The sequence below is a fragment of the Hipposideros armiger genome, unplaced genomic scaffold (assembly GCF_001890085.2).
Source record: "Hipposideros armiger isolate ML-2016 unplaced genomic scaffold, ASM189008v1 scaffold_357, whole genome shotgun sequence".
Lineage (NCBI taxonomy): Eukaryota > Metazoa > Chordata > Mammalia > Chiroptera > Hipposideridae > Hipposideros > Hipposideros armiger.
In genome coordinates, this window is record NW_017731707.1 from 1079978 (window position 1) to 1098496 (window position 18519).

The following is an 18519-nucleotide window of genomic DNA, read 5'->3' on the forward strand; positions in this document are numbered from 1 at the left end:
GCCTACGCTGTTGCTGGCGACTCACAGCAGCCCAGCTCCAGGTTGACCTGTTGTTCAGCATCTTAGCTGTAGAGGACAGTGTCACTGGCCTTGTGGGATCCAAACCGGGGCCCTCTGGCGTCCCAAGCCAGTTCTTAATCAACGCGCCACTTGGCAAGCCCAAGGAATTTAATTTTTGGTTTGTGGATAGAGATCAGGGATGCCATGAACTCAGGTTGCTCTTTGGTTTAAAACCCTTTAGTGGCTTTCTGTTGTTATTAGATCAGAATCCTTAACATGACCTGGCCCCTGCCTATGTCTTTAGTTCTTGTCTTCAACCTCTTCTCATAGCCCTGTGTAGTCCTTATGGCTTAAACTGTGGTTAATTGTGTAATTAGCTATGTAATTATTTGTCTAGAATGGGCCTGTATTGTGTTCACTGCTGAATGCCCAGTACCTAACACAGTGCTGTGGTCATAACATGAATTCCATATTTGTATGAATGAATGAGTAAATGGAATTGTATGCATATATTTATTTGTGCATGGATATATTTTTTTTCTTTGGAGAGGAATAATTGCTTTCCCAAGATCCTCAAAGGATTCAGTGGTCTGAAAAAGTTAAGTATCACACTACAGGAATTGATACAGTGAAATGGATACTCAACCTAGATGGGAGCATTAAACATTAAAAGATGTTCACTTTCCAGTCTAAAACTGCATTTGAATATGCGGATATATAAAGTATTAATTATATATGGCTATGAGCAAGCATTTTAAATTATTACATTGTCTGCAAAACATAAAATTCATTTAAAAAAACGTTATTTGTGATAAGTTATATTAATATAATAGCATTTTAAAAGTCTGTCGATTATTATGTAAACTATATGACAGCCGAATGAAGTCGCTGTTGAGTGGGAGACTGGCTACTTCACAAATTTCATCTTCTGTAAAATTGTAAATTTCTTTCAGTCTTAAAATTCTGTGTTTCCTTTTAAAATTGTTGATTTTTTTAGATGGTCATTCATATAAACTTCTTTAAAGGGGTTTCTTTAACAGTGGGCATTTGTGTGTGTGTGTGTGTGTGTGTGTGTGTGTGTGTGTATAGTCTTTAAAAATATTTTATATTGTATTGAATCTTAATTTACAATACGGTAATTTAAATGTTTCTCGATTGCTTTTATGTTTACTGTCTCAACATCATAGAGGCAAAATGTCCATAATTAGTTATTCAAATTATTTCACATACCAAGTCAGATACTCCTAACTTACAATTCCCTCCCTCCTTCCCTATTTCCCATGCTTTTTATCAGTTTCCTTTGGTCACTTACTGATTCATTCCTAGTCTCTTCCACAATTGTATAGGATTCCTCAATACTTTTAAATACATTTGTTATTTAATCAGTTTTATCTTGGTAATGTCTCTCTCGGGACTTGCTGACTTCCTACAGCCAGAACTTCTGACTCCCTGGGCTTGCTTCCTAGTAAGCATACATACGTCTCTCGCCAGGCATCACCCTGGAGATTCCTTTACTTCTCTCTTGCCTTGCCAGTTTCACATCTTCCTCTTTCTTGATTTATTCTCATGCTTTACATCTTCTATAATATCTCCTCCAGTAGCTTCCTGAGAAAGATTGTGTGGGAGGTAAATTTTTGAGGTTTTGCATATCTGAAAATTTCTTGCTGTACCCTGACACTTGATTTTCAGTTTGGCCAGGTATAGAATTCTAGTTTGCAAATAGTTTTCTCAGAATGTTTGTGTTATGGCTCCATTTTCTTTTAGCCTCCAGTGCTGCTGAAAGTCTGATGCCATTGGGATTTATAACTTTTTGCATATTATGTCCCCCCTCCATTCTCCATAAGCTTATTGGATCTTCTTTTATTCTTGGCATTATGAAATTTCAAATTATGCCTTGGATAAGTTTATTTTCATCTTTAGGGGGCGTTTTCAGTTTGGAAACTCCTATCTTTCAGTTATGGGAAACTTGAAATTAATTCTTTGATGACATCTATCAATTTACTTTCTGAAACTTTTATTATTCAGTTGTTAGACTTGTTAGTTTAACTAGTTAGTTTTGGTGTTTCAAAAATACCACTTTATTTTCAGTATTTTATAATTTTGCTCAACTTTGGGGGAGATTTTCTTCATTTTTCCTTTATTTTGAGATATTCATTTCTACTGTCACATTTTAAAATTTCTTAGAACTTGTAATCTCTTTCATAATTATAAAATGGAATGGTAGGCTTGTAGAGCTGAAGAGTATCTAAAAGGTCATCTGCATTAACCGTGTTGTGTCCAGAAGTTGCTTCTATGTTGTTCTTGACATGTGTTTTTCCTCATTTTTCAAGGTCGTCTTTATATTCTAATTTCAGTGATGGCAGGAAATGGGATAGCCAGGCCGAGGGTACAAACTGTGCTGGTGCTTGCCTAACAATTGGAGTAGTTTAGGATTTTGGATGAGGGGTTTATGTGCCAGGTCAAGAATCTGTCCTTCATTTTTTGAGGGAAGACTCTTCATAGTGGTGCTGCAGTATTGGTTGTATCAGTACCTAGGAGATGTGCGAGCCACTTCAGCTGTCCATAGTTCTCATTGGGCAGGCCGACATTCCGTGGATTTATTCTAAGCTGGTATAATGAAAATGAGTTGAAAATTACACCAAGTGTAATTGGTATGCAGATGGTTTGTCTGGTGTCAAGGAAACACTAGAGTTAAGGCCTTGACGTGAAGAAAAGCGGTGGTGTGCCTGCCGTGCTGCCGTGGTGGGATTTTGCCTCTGGGCCTGGCAGACTCTTAAACTGGGGTTCTAGGATCTACCCTGAACTTTTCCCTTCACTCCTTTCCTTCCCCATCCCGGACCTTTTCCTTGAGGACAGTCTTACTGCCTTAAAAATCTTTGCCAGAGGCCAGACTGGACAAAGGAAAAACCAGTGAAGCTCCAATCCGCCTGGTGACTTTTGCTGATCGTATCTGTGATGAGGAATAGCTCGGATGGGGAGGAAGAGATGAAGTTGAAGCTGCTGAGTGAAGTTAGACTTCTTAAAATAAGTCACGCCTTTGTTTGCCTCACTTAAAACAACCATGAACAATTGGGAGTTGACTCCATAAACAAGTATATGTAAGTGGAAAAAGGTTCAAAAAGACTGGAATTAGTCCTTCACCCTGTTTTAGTGTAGTAATTGTATTGGGTTGTCGGAAAAGTCATGACGCATTTTTGCAACGAAAAACATAGAAAAAATACGTCATGACTTTTCCGACAACCCAATAATATTCTGGTGTGCCCTGATGTCTTGTCAGTTACTGTATTAGTTTCCTGTGGCTGCTATAACAGTTCACCGCAAAGTGAGTGGCTTTAAACAACACATTTGTCCCGTCACAGTGCTGGAGGCCTGAAGTCCAAATTCAGTTTTCTTGAGCCTAAATCAAGGGGACAGCAGGGCTGTGCTTCCCCCAGAGGCTCTACTGCATCACTCCAGTCTCTGCCCAGGATCATTAAGGACCCAGCTTCTGCAGGTGTGCTTGTTGCTTTGCGATCACAAGACTGCTGCTTCACCTCAGGCAGCGTCTCTGGGTTTGAAGCCAGGAAAGGGCAAAGAGAGAAAATAGGTGCCTGCTTTCTAAGAAGCTTTGCAGAAGCTTTCCCTAACAACCGGGCTTCCATTCTGTTGGCCAGACTAGATGACATGGCCACCCGTATCATTAAGGAGGCTGGGAATGTTTTTAGCAGGGTGTGGGACAACTCCACTAGAGCAGGAGTCCGTTGGAGTTAAGGAAAGAGGAGAACGGCTCTGGAGCAGGCAGCTTGCAGTCTGTCAATTTACATTTCCATCTACAACTAGAAGAAGGCTTTTTTATATGTGATAACATTAATCTTCGTTGATTCTCCAACATACGTTGAGCAAACCTGTTCAGTGCCAGGCATAGTGATAAGCCTGGGAGTCAAGGGCTCCCACGCATTGACACTTGCTATGTGCAAGACACTTTGTTAACTGCTTCATATAGGTTATTTACATCATCTCCTGTAATCTGCCATATTATCTTCTGGAGAGATCAACCCCACTTTCTAGGTGAGACAACTTGAGGAGCCATGAAAATGGTTAGTAATATCATTTTCTAGATTTAAAGATAAAATTTTAGAGCTTGTAATGGTAGAGCTAATGTATGATAGAGCTTATTCACACCTGTGCTTTCTGGTTCCCAGTTTGGTGCTTAATTGACACTTTGAATGGAGTATACACCCCACCCCACCCCCCGCAACCCCCACAAACAGGGAATGCTGGGTTTGAGTCTTAGTTCTGCCATGCATGGTTCTTTTATGTGGTAGACAAATTATCCACACTTGTTTGTGCCTTAGTCTTGTCATTTGTAAAATGGGGATAATGCCAGCTGCCTTGCAGGGTTTTTGCGAGGATGAAATGAAATATAGACATCTAATGTACATATTCAGTAAACGGTAACTTACAGTTACTTTTATGGTTGTCTTCATATTACAGACCAACATTGATTTTTCCTTTCTTATTCTGTAGTAGGTGTGGTAATACTGAAGAAATCACTTATTCCAATTTTAGTTCTTGAGTTTTTTCGATTAAACACAACATCCCTCTCTCGTGACAGAACAGATAAATATTTGTTTGTTTTTTGTTTTTACCAATTCCCTATAACTCTGGGTGGGGAGGAACCAACCTTTTTGCCAGTTGTGAGTGGTGTTTGCAGTTTGACAACAGATAGGGATAACTCTATTTTTCCTCCTGTATTAGGTTTTCTATAGCTGCCATAGCAAATTACCACACATTTGGTGGCTTAAAGCAACACACATTTATTATCTTACAGCCCTGTAGGTCAGACGTCTGACACAGGTCTCAGGGCTAAAGTCCGGTGTTGGCAGGTCGGCATTCCTTTCTGGAGGCCCTAGGGAGAATCTGTTATTCGCCTTTCCCAGTTTCTAGAGGCTGCCTGGATGCCTTGGCTGATGGTCCCCTTCCCCTACTTTTAAAGCCAGTAATGTAATCTCTCTTTGACCCCGCTTCCATCGTTACAGCGTTCTCTGACTCCCTGTGCCTCCCCCTTCTACCTTTTAAGGACACTTGGGATTACATTGGATAAAACAGGATAATCTCCTCAGCTCAAGGTCAGCTGATTAGCAACTTCCATTCCCCATTACTTAACCTGTAACCTAGCATGTTCTCAGGTTCTGAGGATTAGGACATGGACATCTGTGGGGTGCCGTTATTCTGCCCACCACATCTTTCATCCTCCCCAAAAGACTAAACTCAGTTTTAGCTTCAAAAAATGAAACAGTTTTTCATGTTGTGGGTACTTTTTTATACATTTGAAGTCTGTTGATGCTGTAGGTTGCTGTAGGAGGAAATAGGTATAACTTGGGTTTTCTTTTTCTTTTTTTTTTTAAAGATGTTTAAAAGAAGCCTTTTATTAAGCACAAACAACTTTTTTTTTTTAAATTGGGGAATTGGGGGAGGGGAACAGTGTGGGGGAATTGGGGAGGGTGACCAGCCAAGTTGTTGTTCTTCATTCTTCATTGTGGAGGGCGCAAGTCACCATCTGGCTGCCTGTCGGGCAGCACGAGGCCTCTAAGCTCAAGGCGCTGTGTTCAATCTTAGTTGCGGGTGGGTGTAGCCAACATCTCATGCGGGAGTCAAACCAGCAACCTTGTTGTTAAGAGCGCACCCTCTATCGACTGAGCCATCCGGGTGGCAGCTCAGCTCAAGGTGCTGTGTTCAGTCTTAGTTGCGGACGGGCGTAGCCCACAGTCGAACAGGCCGTCTTGTTGTTACACCAGCTGAGCCATCCTGCCACCTGTTGGCAGCTCAGCGGCAGCTCATCTTGGGCACAGCGTCACTGGTCCATGTGGGAATCGAACCTGCGACCCGGTTGCTCAGAGCTCGCGGTCTTAAGCTAACTCTTAACCAACTGAGCCACTCGGCCGGCCCAAGCACAACTTTTAATACATTATCACTACAAATAGGAAAATGTCTTTCAATGAATATGATCTATCAAAAACCTGAAGGTTTGCTTTGAAGAATTACTAAGTAAAAGTTTGAGGATGTCACTGTTTACTAATAACCATTTAACTATAGTCTAAATTTACTACATCACCTGGGGAGGAAGAGCAACCATTTTTTATATAGAGAGTTCCTAACCTCTTACTGACTTAACCGTTGCAGGCTGTGAGGGTACAAGGAGAGTAGAGGGGGAATGGTGAGGACCCTGGGGAATGACCTGTCAGAGGCCCCTGGTACACCTTCAGGGACAATAGCCTAAGCTATTGGTTTGATTACTACACAGTTCTAGGGATGTTTTATTTTCTGTTTTTTTTCTTTGCTCTTCTCTTATCCAGGACTTACTCTTTTATGTTTGTAAAATCAAAACATTTGTAGGAATTTGTGAATTGTCTTAGCATTTGTAATGATTTATAGTAGTCCCCCCCTTACCCACGGGGCATATGTTCCAAGACTTCTAGTGGACGCCCAAAGCCTTGGATAGGACCAAACCTATAAATACTGTTTTTTCCTATACATACATACCTGTGATCAAGTTTCTGGCTTCTCTCTTTGGCGTATTGGAATTGCCAGCATCACTCTTGTGCTTTGGGGCCATTGTTAAGTAAAATGAGGGTTACTGGAACACAAGCACTGTGATACAGCACAGTCGATCTGATAACAGATGGCTACTAAGTCATTAGCGGGCAGGCAGTGTTTACAGGGGATATGCTGGACAAAGAGATGATTCATGTACAAGACGGGACTGCGTGAGATTTCATCACACTGCTCAGAACAGAGTGCAGTTTAAAACTTGTAAATTCCTTATTTCTGGAATTTTTCATTTAATATTTTGGGCTCCAATTGACTCCAGGTAACTGAAACCATATAGAGTGAAACCAGAATAAGGGAAGAGCTACTGTATTTGAATAATTTTAAATTATTTGAAGGAGAGACTCTAAAAATCAAAATATAAGTAAGCTCTATGCCTGGTTGAATCATTTTTCTAATTTATTACTTGAGTTCATTACTTTAATTGCATTTATTACTTGAACTCATTTTTCCCAGTTCAGTAGTTCCTCCTGGTATCTGAAATATGTTACATGAACATATTTTCCTAAGTGAAAAGTTTCGTCTTTCCAGTCTCATCCGTTTGATCAATCAGCAAGTCCTCACTGAGACTCTGCCGTGGGCCAGGCCCTCTGCTTGGCTCTGGAGACATATTGGTAAACCTGATGTGGTCGCTCCCTCACGGAGCTCACAGCAAAGGCGGGCTGTCAGCACGCAGTAAGCAATGTGGGTATGACTGACTGGCAGTCAAACTGCTGTAAATACATAATGGGAGAATCCGCAAAATTGTTCCTTGTCTTATTTCCTCATGTTTGAGTCATAATTGGCTCATGGTTCTTTTTAAATATTTCAAAATAATTTGGTGACATAAAATTGAAATAAAACTACAACTAAAATTGAAATAAAACTACAACTATTTACAATATAGGCTCCTATTTCTTGCTTAATTGAAGTAGTCTAAGGTTTAGGTTGCTTTTTGAAATGAATTTTTAAGTAGCTGCCAGCATTTCTTAAGCTTTTTAAAATATTCAATGTAGTGAAGTCACAGGTTTGATTTTTTGCAAATAAAGTTTCCAATAACTGTTTCTTTTGTACAACATCCCTTACAATGTTTCTAACGAAGGAAAGCCTGACGCTAATTTCCATGTTTGCTCTTTTAGGAATGTTTTAAAGGAAGTTGGGCTACTCACAAGTTACTGCATAAGAAAGCAAGTAAGTAAAATCACATGTCTTTCTACCATTTGTCTTATGTGGCTTTTGTGCAGAAGGCAAGTATTCTTCCACTTCTGAAGGTGTATGTTTGAATATTCTGAAAGTGTAATCCCAAAAGCTAGAATTTGGACATATTTTTTATTCTTTGTGGTATGTAACCATGTAAATAAAATGTGGCTGAGTAATATCTTTGTAGATGCTACATGACACATGTAGCATGAAATGGTTGCTAGGATAGATGGATCTTCCTTGAGCAATCATACCTGGAATGGCTAATCTTTTGTCCCCCTCTTTCTTTTGCTAGAAATGTTGCATTTTGAAGGCAAGGGCACATGAGCTGTCTGGCTTTATTTAGCCTGATGTCTTTTGTTTTTGTTTAGTTTGAATTTTGATTGCTTTTTGTACTCAAAATTATATTATTTTGTTTTTTGGTGTTTTAACGTTATTACTTACCGTCTAATGTTTAATTTGCTCTTTTGAAGTTACTTTGTGAGACACCACCAAGTGAAACTATTGGTTGCTTCTTAGCTGTTCTGTCAGCCATAGGGATGTATCTCTGATTCTAACAGCCTTTCCTGCTTAGGCTGTTCATCTGTAAATTCATGTGATGAATGTGGCTGGCTTAAGATGACCCATCACTGTTATCTGAAAATGGACAAGGGCTTTCTGTTCTCATGGTGTTGCCGGCCTGATGGATAAAGCCTTGCAGACAGCACAGCATAGTATGTGGTCCTTAGTTTAAGGGCTCTGTTTCAACTGAATGGTCTTGGTATTTTTCTTCACCTACTTGCATATTTTTTAGAAATATGCTGATTTAATGAAGTTTGGTAGATTGTTTTATATATATATATATATTATACACACACACACACACACACACACACATACATATCTTTAAATCACATTGAGGTCAGTTTAACTACCATTTGAAGGAAATGGAAATAAAACTTTAAAAAGATATTTTCTGTCGTGTAAAGTGAAGTCTGCATTTACTGGAAATGCTAGGCTGTTGGAGGAAATGTAGTTAGTGATGAGGAAAAATGATTGTGAATAAATGAGTTTATCAAAGTAAATGACAGAATCTGTTACCTCAAATCAAGGCATAGAGATTGGTTTAAGTAATACCGTTTAACTTTATTCACTCACATATTACATATTATATTTCTAATGTGTTAGGAGTTTTTAGCGCTCGTTGAGCCAATTAACATTTTATAATCAGGAAGGTAAAACACAGGAAAGCAAAGTGTTGAAGTGAAACTGTGTGTTAGTAAAACAGCTTAGAATGGGCCTCTACCCCAGCGTTAGCTAACTCATTGAAGTGTGCCTGTTTCTTCAATACTGGATTTCTATGGGTAGAGTTATTTCATTATGGCCTATATTACAAGAGAACTAAATAGGTGATGTGCCCTAAGTAAAAAGAACATTATTATTAATTACTGCATTAAACTGAGGCTATTTTGGTTTTACGTATATTCCTCTAGTGTTTAGTATGGTGCCCACCTGGATCTATTGGGATGATTTTCTTCAGTGGGTGAGCCTAATATTCTTTATCCCTTGGGCTGTGTTGGGTAGAGACAGCCCTCCGCTGGCCGGCCCTGTTTCTTTCCCACACTAATAAGTTGACCTGATACACCATTGTGGATGACAGTCCTGGAGGAGGAAATGTTGGGGGAAGGCCAATCTCCAGAGCTAAGCAGAGTGTTGGGAAAGGGGTTAGGGGGGAAAGAATGGTGGGTTAGGATGGAACAGGCACCATGAGAGACAGCACCTTATTCTAAGAAACAGTAATGAGATAACCTATATGAAGCAGTTCATGTCATGAAGAAGATACACTCAGACTTCTTCTTTTTTTGTTAACATGTATTGTGTGCTGGTCTTTAAGAGTACCCGATTTATATCTTTGCTCATGTGGGACATTGGTCTGTAATTTGCTTTTAACCGTCTTTGACTGGTTTTGCCATGAGAGTAATCCTGGACTCATAAAATAAAATGGGAACTGTTTCCCCCTCTTCTGTTTTCTGGAAGAGCTTATGGGGAATTGGTATTATTTCTTCCTTAAACGTTTGGTAGAATTCACCAGTGAAACGATCTGGACCTGGAGTTTTCTTGATTGCAGAAGCTGATCAGGCTTGGGGACAATTTCAAGTGTGAGTTAGATACATGACTCAAGGGCAGGGTTTATTGCTTTGTGTGTCATAGTAAAGAAGGGCAGATAGATAATAGAGCCCTGAGAGGCATACGCTGCGATGCTAGGGTGCGTATTTCCTATGCCGCATCTCCTGCAGACTGTAACGTAGTAGTGTTTGCTTTTAGTGTGAACTGTGAAAGCTGTAGCACTTCACATCTCAATATCTATGATTATGTACTCTTTATGTATCATTGATACATTCATCATGTTTCTTTGTCTCCCATTTCTTAAAATAAGAGGTGGAAGCATTTCACAGGTGTCTTTCGAGTAGCCAAAAATATGCTATGAAAACTCCATTAAAAGCACACCCCCACTCCCACCCCCCAAAAAACTCTAAATTACACTTTTATTCCACTCCTCTACCCTCCAAACCTAGTGTGCTTGATTTTGGGATTGCAGAGTGATGTTGTTATGTAGTGTTTCAGAACGGGTTCCACCAAGCTTTTTGAGCATGGATTACTTTGAGCCTTACCTCCAAAATGCTGAAATTGTAAGTTTGTTGTGAGGATTAAGTGAACAAATCCATGTAAAGTCGTAGCATATGTACAGGACATAATGTAAGTGCTCCACAGCTATTTAATAGTCATCTTGGGAAGAACTGAGTCAGAGTTGTGATCAGAAAATCCTGTCCTAGGCAAAGCTTAGATATGTGCAGTTATGTCACGATAGCCGGCTGGAGGAGGCAGCCCGCTCAGAGCCTTTTAAAGGCTCAAGCCTGGATGTGATGTGTTTATTTTGGGCCAGACCTTGATCATACCAAGTATTCTCTGACACTACCTGCAGTTTACCTGGCCCTGTGGCACCTGGATGTTTGAGAGGCAGTTTACAAGTGTTTGTTTACACTGGCCTGTGCTTTCACAGCCTTTTGAAAAAGACTAGTTAGTATGCAATTTAGTTAACCCCCTCACCCCAGTCCCATTCAGATTTATTAAGTGTCCATTGTGTGCCTGGCACCTAAGTGCTCAGATCAAATTGCTCCTAAAATGTAAATGAACTGACTTTTGAAGTGTAAATTTCCCTCTGTAAATTATGAGAAAAGAATTTGCCATATTTCAATCTCATCTAGATAGCTTTTTGGTTATATTATTTGTTCCAAGTTGCTTTCAATTCTCTTTTGAAAATAGATTGTGGAAGGCTTAGAATGCAGATCAGCAGGAAGCTTTGAAAGAGTTTCCATTTTTCTTCCTCCTTGCTCCCACACCAGGACTGTGTTAAAGCAAAAGCCTGCATCTTGATTGTTATTCTGTCCTAGGTTTCAGGTGAAAATTATTCTTGAGATTCATATTTCAGACAAAAGCATTTGATGCCACTCATAGCTGAAGCAGGAGTCAGTGGGCCTTCATTTCTAACTGTTTTATATAATGTTTGGCCCTCCTGGCAATGAATGGAGTCTATTTTTACCCTGGGATGAGAAACAGTTTTCTTGTTGACATTAACATTCACAGTGGCTTGAACTCCAGAGGGGAGAAAGATATTTAAAATTCAGTAGCACAGTAGACTTTTCTTTTTCTATTCTTATTTTCTGTTCTTACTCTTTTGTATTCCTTTGCTTGCTTTGCCTCAGTTTCCTCATCTGTAAAATGAGGAAATTCTACTAGGTTGTCCTTTTGTTGTTGCCTTTAGTCACCATGCTATACATTACATCCCTGAACTTATTGATCCTGTAAATGAAATTTGGTACCTTTTGAACACCTTCACCCATGTCACCATTCCTCACTAGCTTCATATGGTGTGATTCCATCTCTTCTCTCCGACTTCATGTTTTAAATAGATTGTTTAAAGGGGGAGTTTTCTTTTTCTCATACACTTCTAAAATTGTTTGAAGTCTGACTTTCAAAACCTGTGATAGCATGACCGTAATTAGGAAAAGGCGTGTGGGCCTTGGGAGGTGTATAGATTGATACTCGCCTAGGAGGGATTTGAAATCCTGGTCTTAGGTTTGTTTTATTTTACACGGTAGGTAAGTGATGCAGTCAGTTTGCTGATATCAGATACTATAGAGGGTCTGTTCTGTGTGAAAAGGGTTCTTGGGTGCATTTCAATAAATAACATCATTATGTATTAATAACTAACCTGGTTAAGGGTGTGTGTGTGTGTGTGTGTGTGTGATTCTTAATTTTTCTACTGAGTTTTCAGTAACTTTCTACTGGTTGTTATCTCCCCTATCTTTGCCTTTTCCTACCTCCTTCTGTTACCTTCTTCCTGAAAAAGGGCAAAAGATACTTATAAAATTATTAAAATAGTTTGAAATATTGAATTGAAAGCCATCATCTAAGTGAGAAATGATTTTTACTTTAAGTTTGCTTTGGGCTTCTTTAGAATCTTCTTTTCCTAAGAACACAGAATCCAGTTCTAATACCTGCTCTCATTTAGGAAGTTTTTCCTAGACTCAGATTTTACATTTCAAAACAGACTTCCTATAAACTGATATTGTAGAGAGACTACATTTACATTTACTTCAGAAAAGGAGTTCTATGAGTTGTTCCTAGTCGACATTGTGTAAAAATTTACAACATGGTTATCTTGGGCTTTTTTTCTCCCAAGACACTTAGATCTGAAGAGTCATACGGTTGTGAACATAGCAAGAAAGCAGTAGCTTCATGATTTAGGTTAGGGTGAGAGTTTGCTGGATTTTTAAAAGTGCTTGGGCTCTTTGGTGTGATGTGCAAACAAGTGATAGTTAAAGCATGCTGCTGCTCAGTAGCTTGACCAGTGATTTCCTTTCTCTCTTCTTTCCTCTCATCCATCCATCACGCAGAAGATGAAAAGGCAAAGCGAGAAGTGTCTTCCTGGACTCTTGAAGGCGATATTAACACTGACCCCTGGGCAGGTTATCGATATACTGGTAAACTCCGACCGCATTATCCACTGGTGAGTAAATAAGGTAATAAAAACTTAACATTCTTATAAACCAATTTTTAGAAGTTGCCATTTCCTAAAAATAATACTTATAATTTGTATTCCAATTATGAATCATATAATCAGGATTAAGTTTGTATTCTAGCACTTCAGTACATTATTTGGAAATTAGTAGAGACAATTGGCAATCATGGATAAAGTAGAAAAAATTTAAGATGAAAGGATTAAAACTTCTTTAATCTTAAAAAAGAAAGTGTAGAATTGATATTTTTTAGCTGGCACAATGGTAGTGTATATGACTACTTTTCTCAAATTTTTTTAACGTGATATATTTCTACCTTAATTTCGATATGGCTTTCCTGCCAGTCCCACCCCTTCCTGTGTTCTTGTCAGATGGGCTTCAGAGTCTTAACATGGAAATCCACTTAAGTTGAAATCTATTTATCATCCTTAAATATTTCACTTCTCTTTACTGATGTTTTTCTTTTTATAAAAGGAATACGTCTTTAATTTTAGAAATTTGGAAAAATACCAAAAATATAAAGTCTTTTTAATCCTACCTCCCAGAGATAATGATCAGGATCATATTGGTGTATGTTTACTTAGAGACATTATTTTGTTGTTGTTGGTTTGCCAATTGGTTTGCGACAACATGGGCACCTTGTTGTCTGCGTGTACCCTTTAAATCCCTAATGGCCTTGGCCACTCTCCCCCTTTCTTAAATATCCTAAGAAAGCAGGTGACATTAATACTAGGGAGTGAAGCTTAATCTTCATGAAATAGATACGATATTTAAGATGTTATTTAAAATTTTTTTATTTACGTGAAATGCATGAACTTTTTAAGTGTTTTTTTCCCCACTTTTATTTCCTTTGTTAGTAAATTTCAATAATGAAAGCTGCTTTCATATTTGATTCAGTTTTAACTAACATCTTTGGTGTTTTTAGATGCCAACAAGGCCAGTGCCAAGTTATATTCAAAGACCAGATTATGCTGATCATCCTTTAGGTAAGTTCTGCTGTACTGATATTTCAGTTTTCAATTTGTGAGCCTGATGACTACTGCAAAGGAAAGGAGTGCTTTTTTTTGTAGAAATTTTTCAGTGCTGGATGTCTAATAAATGTATACCTTTTTTTTTAACACTTAGAACATTTGAGAGAATTAAAGATTCTTTATTCCATTAGAAATCTACCCAATTCTGAAATGAAAACATTGTTTATGTAGTTGTTAGAGGCTACATTCCACATAGTATTATAGATTTAAATTCTAGATTTAAAAAGTAGTTTTGATTTTAACATGTCCTCCCACCTTAATTAAATAATACATATTTAGATAAAAACAGTTTGTGGAGGCCTCAAATGAATGCCTAACTAAAAACTCTAAAGGGCTATAGCAGTAATAGAAATAGTAGTAGTGATGATGATATTCTATAATTGATATTTATTTTTTTGTAATTGTGTCAGGCACTGTGCTAAGTTCTTACTATGTGTGTTACTACTGGGGTGAGTTCTGTTGCCTTCCTTATTTTATAGATAATGATAGAAAGACGCCCAGAGAAGATAGGTAGTTTACAGCACAGGTTAGCGGAGCAGTCTCTGACCTTAGGGCCTGTACACATAACTTAAATTGGATTATGTGAAATTACTGATTTTGCATGTCAAAAATAGTTGAATATCAGTATTTTCATGTGGTTTAATTACTAAGCTAAGGTACCTTTGCTTTGTTCTCTAAGAAGTGGGGAAATATATTACGTTTTTATAAATATAATTTAAAAATTTAAACTTTACTATTTCAGATACATTGAAGGAAAAGATAGTTTGAATGATAGCTCTTGAGGATGTGTAATTTCATTGCTCTAAAGTTCTTGAATGTAACACACACACACACACACACACACACACACACACAGTAAATTGTAATAGGATAAAATATTACACAGTGAAAAGTTAAGTCCTATTCCCCAGAGCAGAGGTAGACAGTTTCTTGTACAACTTTCTAGAGATATTTTATATTGTACACATATCACCCCCCCCTCCTGCCCCTGACTAATTATAGTATATACAATAGGAACAAACTATTATATATACAACTTTTATCTTGTTATAGTCTCTTAATATATCTTATAAATATTCCGTATAAGCCCATATAAAACTACTTCTATCTTTTTAACGACTGAAGTATTTCATTGTGCGGATGTACCGTAATTTATTAAACCAGGCTCCTACTAATGTATGTTTAGATTATTTCCAGGTTTTTACTTCTACCAGTTTGACTGCAGTAACTATTTTTGCAATTACATGTTTGTACACATGTGAGAGTATTTCTGTAGGTTAATTGCCTACAGTCAAATAACTGTATCGAAGAATTCATGTATTTTTTATTTTGAGAGGTATAACAAATTTTAGAGATTTTGCCAATTGTTACTTTCATTAAAAACATATAGGGGTCTCTTTTTTTTTTTTTCATGTCTTCCTCAGCATAGTGTTATCAAACTTTATGAGCTGTGCTAATCTGAAAGATGAAAAGTGGTATTTTGCTATTATTTTAATTTGTATTTTTAAATTATTAATAAGGTTGAGCATCTTTGTGTGTTAAGGCATTTGTATTTTCTTTCCTTTTGAACTGTCTGTTCATCCTTAGCCTTTTTTTTTTTCCAGTTAGGTTATTAGTTTTTTCTATACTGATTTACTTATAAGTTCTCTTTCTATACTTCAAAATGATCTTTGATGTATGTGCTATAAATATTTTTTCCCAACTGAACTTTACATTTTGTCTTTGTTTATAGCATTACATTTTTGACAGACTTTCAACATTCTTCTGTAATAGAATTTATCAGTTTTCTTTTAAGGTGTCTATGGCTTAATGACCTAGAAAGACCTTTTTGGTACACAGATTATAAAAATATTTTCCCATGTTTTCTTCCAGTATTTTTATGGTTTCACTCTTTTTGTGTGTGATAAAATTTTTGATCCATCTGAAACTTATTTAGTATTAGGAATTAAATATGGATGCAACTTAATTTTATTTTCCAAAGAGTATCTGGTTGTCACATCACTAGTTATTTAAAATATCAGTCCTTTTCTTACTGATTTAAAATGCAGCCCATATCATTATATGCAATTCTCACGTCTTTGAGTCTGTTTTTGGATTCTATTTTGTTTCCTTAACCGATTTGTCTAGTCATATGCTATTGCCAAACTCTTATTTTTATAGCTATATATTGTTTTAATATTTGGTAGGCCTTGTTGCCCCCACCTTTCCTCTTTTTCAGAATTTTCCTGGCTATTCTTGCATGTTTGTTTTTCCATGTGAAATTTGGAATCAGCTTGTCTGGTTCTCAAAAATATCCTGTTGCCATTTTTTATTGGGATAGTATTAAATTTATAGACTAATTTTGGAAGAATTGACACCTTTACAATGTTGAGTCTTCCTATGCAAGAACAGGGTATGTTTTCTATTTTATTTAAGTCTCCCTTTATGTCTTTCCGTGGTGTTTTAAACTTCTCTTCATTAGGTCTTTTATTAAGTTTACTCCTAGATACTTTAACTTTTTTAGTTATTCTTGTACATAGTATCATCTACTATATTTTCCAGCTTGTTTATATATGGGAAAGTCACTGATTTTGATATATTTATCTTATAATCTGCCAACTTGCTGAATTCTTATTTCTAATCATTTACTAGGTATTCCCTTATTGTAGGGATATATAATCATCTGAAATTGATAAGAATTTTGTCCTTTTCTTTCTAATTTTATGTTTTGCTTCTTTCTCTTGTTTAATATACCTGCTAGTACTGTCAGAACAGTGTTAAATGGCACTGTAGTGGACATTCCATGATGTGGGTTCTTGGCTGGAGAATTACATTCATCATGTTGGGGTGGTAGCTGGCCGTGTTATCAGAGTCATCTTCTGTGATCATTTATTTTTCCTTCTTTAATCTATAATTGATTAACTATATTAATAAATTTGTTAATATTGAATTATCCTTGCCTTCCCTATATATCTCACTTAAGTCATGGTATAGTACGTGTATTTTATTTTTTTATTTTTAATTTTTATTTTTTTTAAGATTTTTATTGGGGAATTGGGGGAATGGGAACAGTGCTAGGGAATTGGGGGAAGGGGTAGTACATGTATTTTAGATCATGTTTAATAATATTGTAGTTGGGATTTTTATATCATCATTTATTTAAAAATGTTAGTTTATGGTGTGTTATATCCTTTTTGTCAGATTTTGAAATAAGTATATTGGCTTTAATATTTTAAAATATGAATAATTTGAGTTAAGCTAATTTTATTAGTGAAGATTCTTAGGGCAATATTTTTTAAACTTTATTAACTATGACTCAGAGTGGGAAATGTATTTTAAAACATGATTGTGTGTGTGTGTGTGTGTGTGAGAGAGAGAGAATTAGTAAACATTTCATAATAGCACTTATCCCTGCCCTGTATGATATACTCTAACATTTTCTATCCCTTTTATTTACTTAAAAATTATTAGTCACAGCCCACTAAGGGTCACAAACGGCAGTTTGAAAAACACTGACTCGGTCCTATTTAAAAAAAATAAATAAATGAGAGTAATTGAATTATCAGTTGTTGGTTTATAGTTTCATCATGAGATGATGATCACGAAAGCAGTTTGTGAATTGTGTGATAGTATTCAAATGTGAATCATTTACTGACGTTATTTTATTAGCAGTCTGCCTGTTGTGTAATAAGTGCTCCACATTGACTGATTTCTAATAGATCTGGAAATTTGTTCTTTAGACTTCTTCCTTTAGTTTGTTTAGCAAATTTCCTTTTCATGTTGAAAATATATTTTTTAGATATCTGACCTAGACCCTCCCAAATTATAAAATACCATTTTATGAAATAGTGAGACTTAATTGTTATTATGTTATCAGGGAGGTAATTATACTTAATACTACATCTTTCCTTTCATTTTGGTTTTACTTACTGACTTTCCCTTCCAGGAATGTCTGAATCTGAACAGGCTCTTAAAGGTACTTCTCAAATTAAATTACTCTCATCTGAAGATATAGAAGGGATGCGACTTGTCTGTAGGGTAAGAATTTTTCCCTCATGGGTTAGGACACATTTAAGCAGTTATTAGACATGAAGTCAGTGATTTGCTGATTGACAAAGGGAGGAAAATGTTACGTTGTAAGGCTATGAGTAGCTATACTTACTATATTCATTAACTTTTGTTAGTATAATTCTGTGTAACAGTTGCTTTGTACTTATATAGCCTATTTGAAAATTAATATGGTAGGTAATTGATTGAGTTGAGACTATTCTTTTTACCCCATGTATTTTTTATTTTTTTCAAGAACCAGGTTTTTGTGATACTTTGTCATTTTATTTTCATGAGTTGTCATAACGTAGAGCAGAATTTAAGGCTTATATAAAGTTAAGCCAAAACTCCTGTTGTCAATTTCCTGTGCAGTGTGGTAGTAGGGGCTGGTACTTATTAAGTAAAGTCACATGTTCACATTTTTCTAAGGAAAAAACTGAAGAATTGATAGTTTTCATTTAGAAATCAGCCTTAAAGTTTTTATTCAGTGCTTAAAAGTGATTTGATACTAATTTTCTTTGATCATCTGGAGACATTTATATTTCTGTTACTTATGTGCTGTGATTCTTTGAGGAAAATTGTTCATCTATTTTATTTCCCTCCTTTCCCTTTCCAGTTACAGAAACATGACAAGA

The 18519-nt window shown here is 36.7% G+C and overlaps 1 protein-coding gene across 1 annotated transcript in view; it reads left to right on the plus strand.

The window, feature by feature from the left end:
* The window catches only part of METAP1 (methionyl aminopeptidase 1), a 66681-nt gene that overhangs the window by 30973 nt on the left and 17189 nt on the right, over positions 1–18519 (plus strand). The window contains exons 2-5 of the mRNA XM_019661648.1: positions 7707–7758; positions 12705–12817; positions 13753–13813; positions 17784–17875. Coding sequence (XP_019517193.1) covers positions 7707–7758; positions 12705–12817; positions 13753–13813; positions 17784–17875 — 318 coding nt within the window. The remainder of the gene's footprint in view (positions 1–7706; positions 7759–12704; positions 12818–13752; positions 13814–17783; positions 17876–18519) is intronic.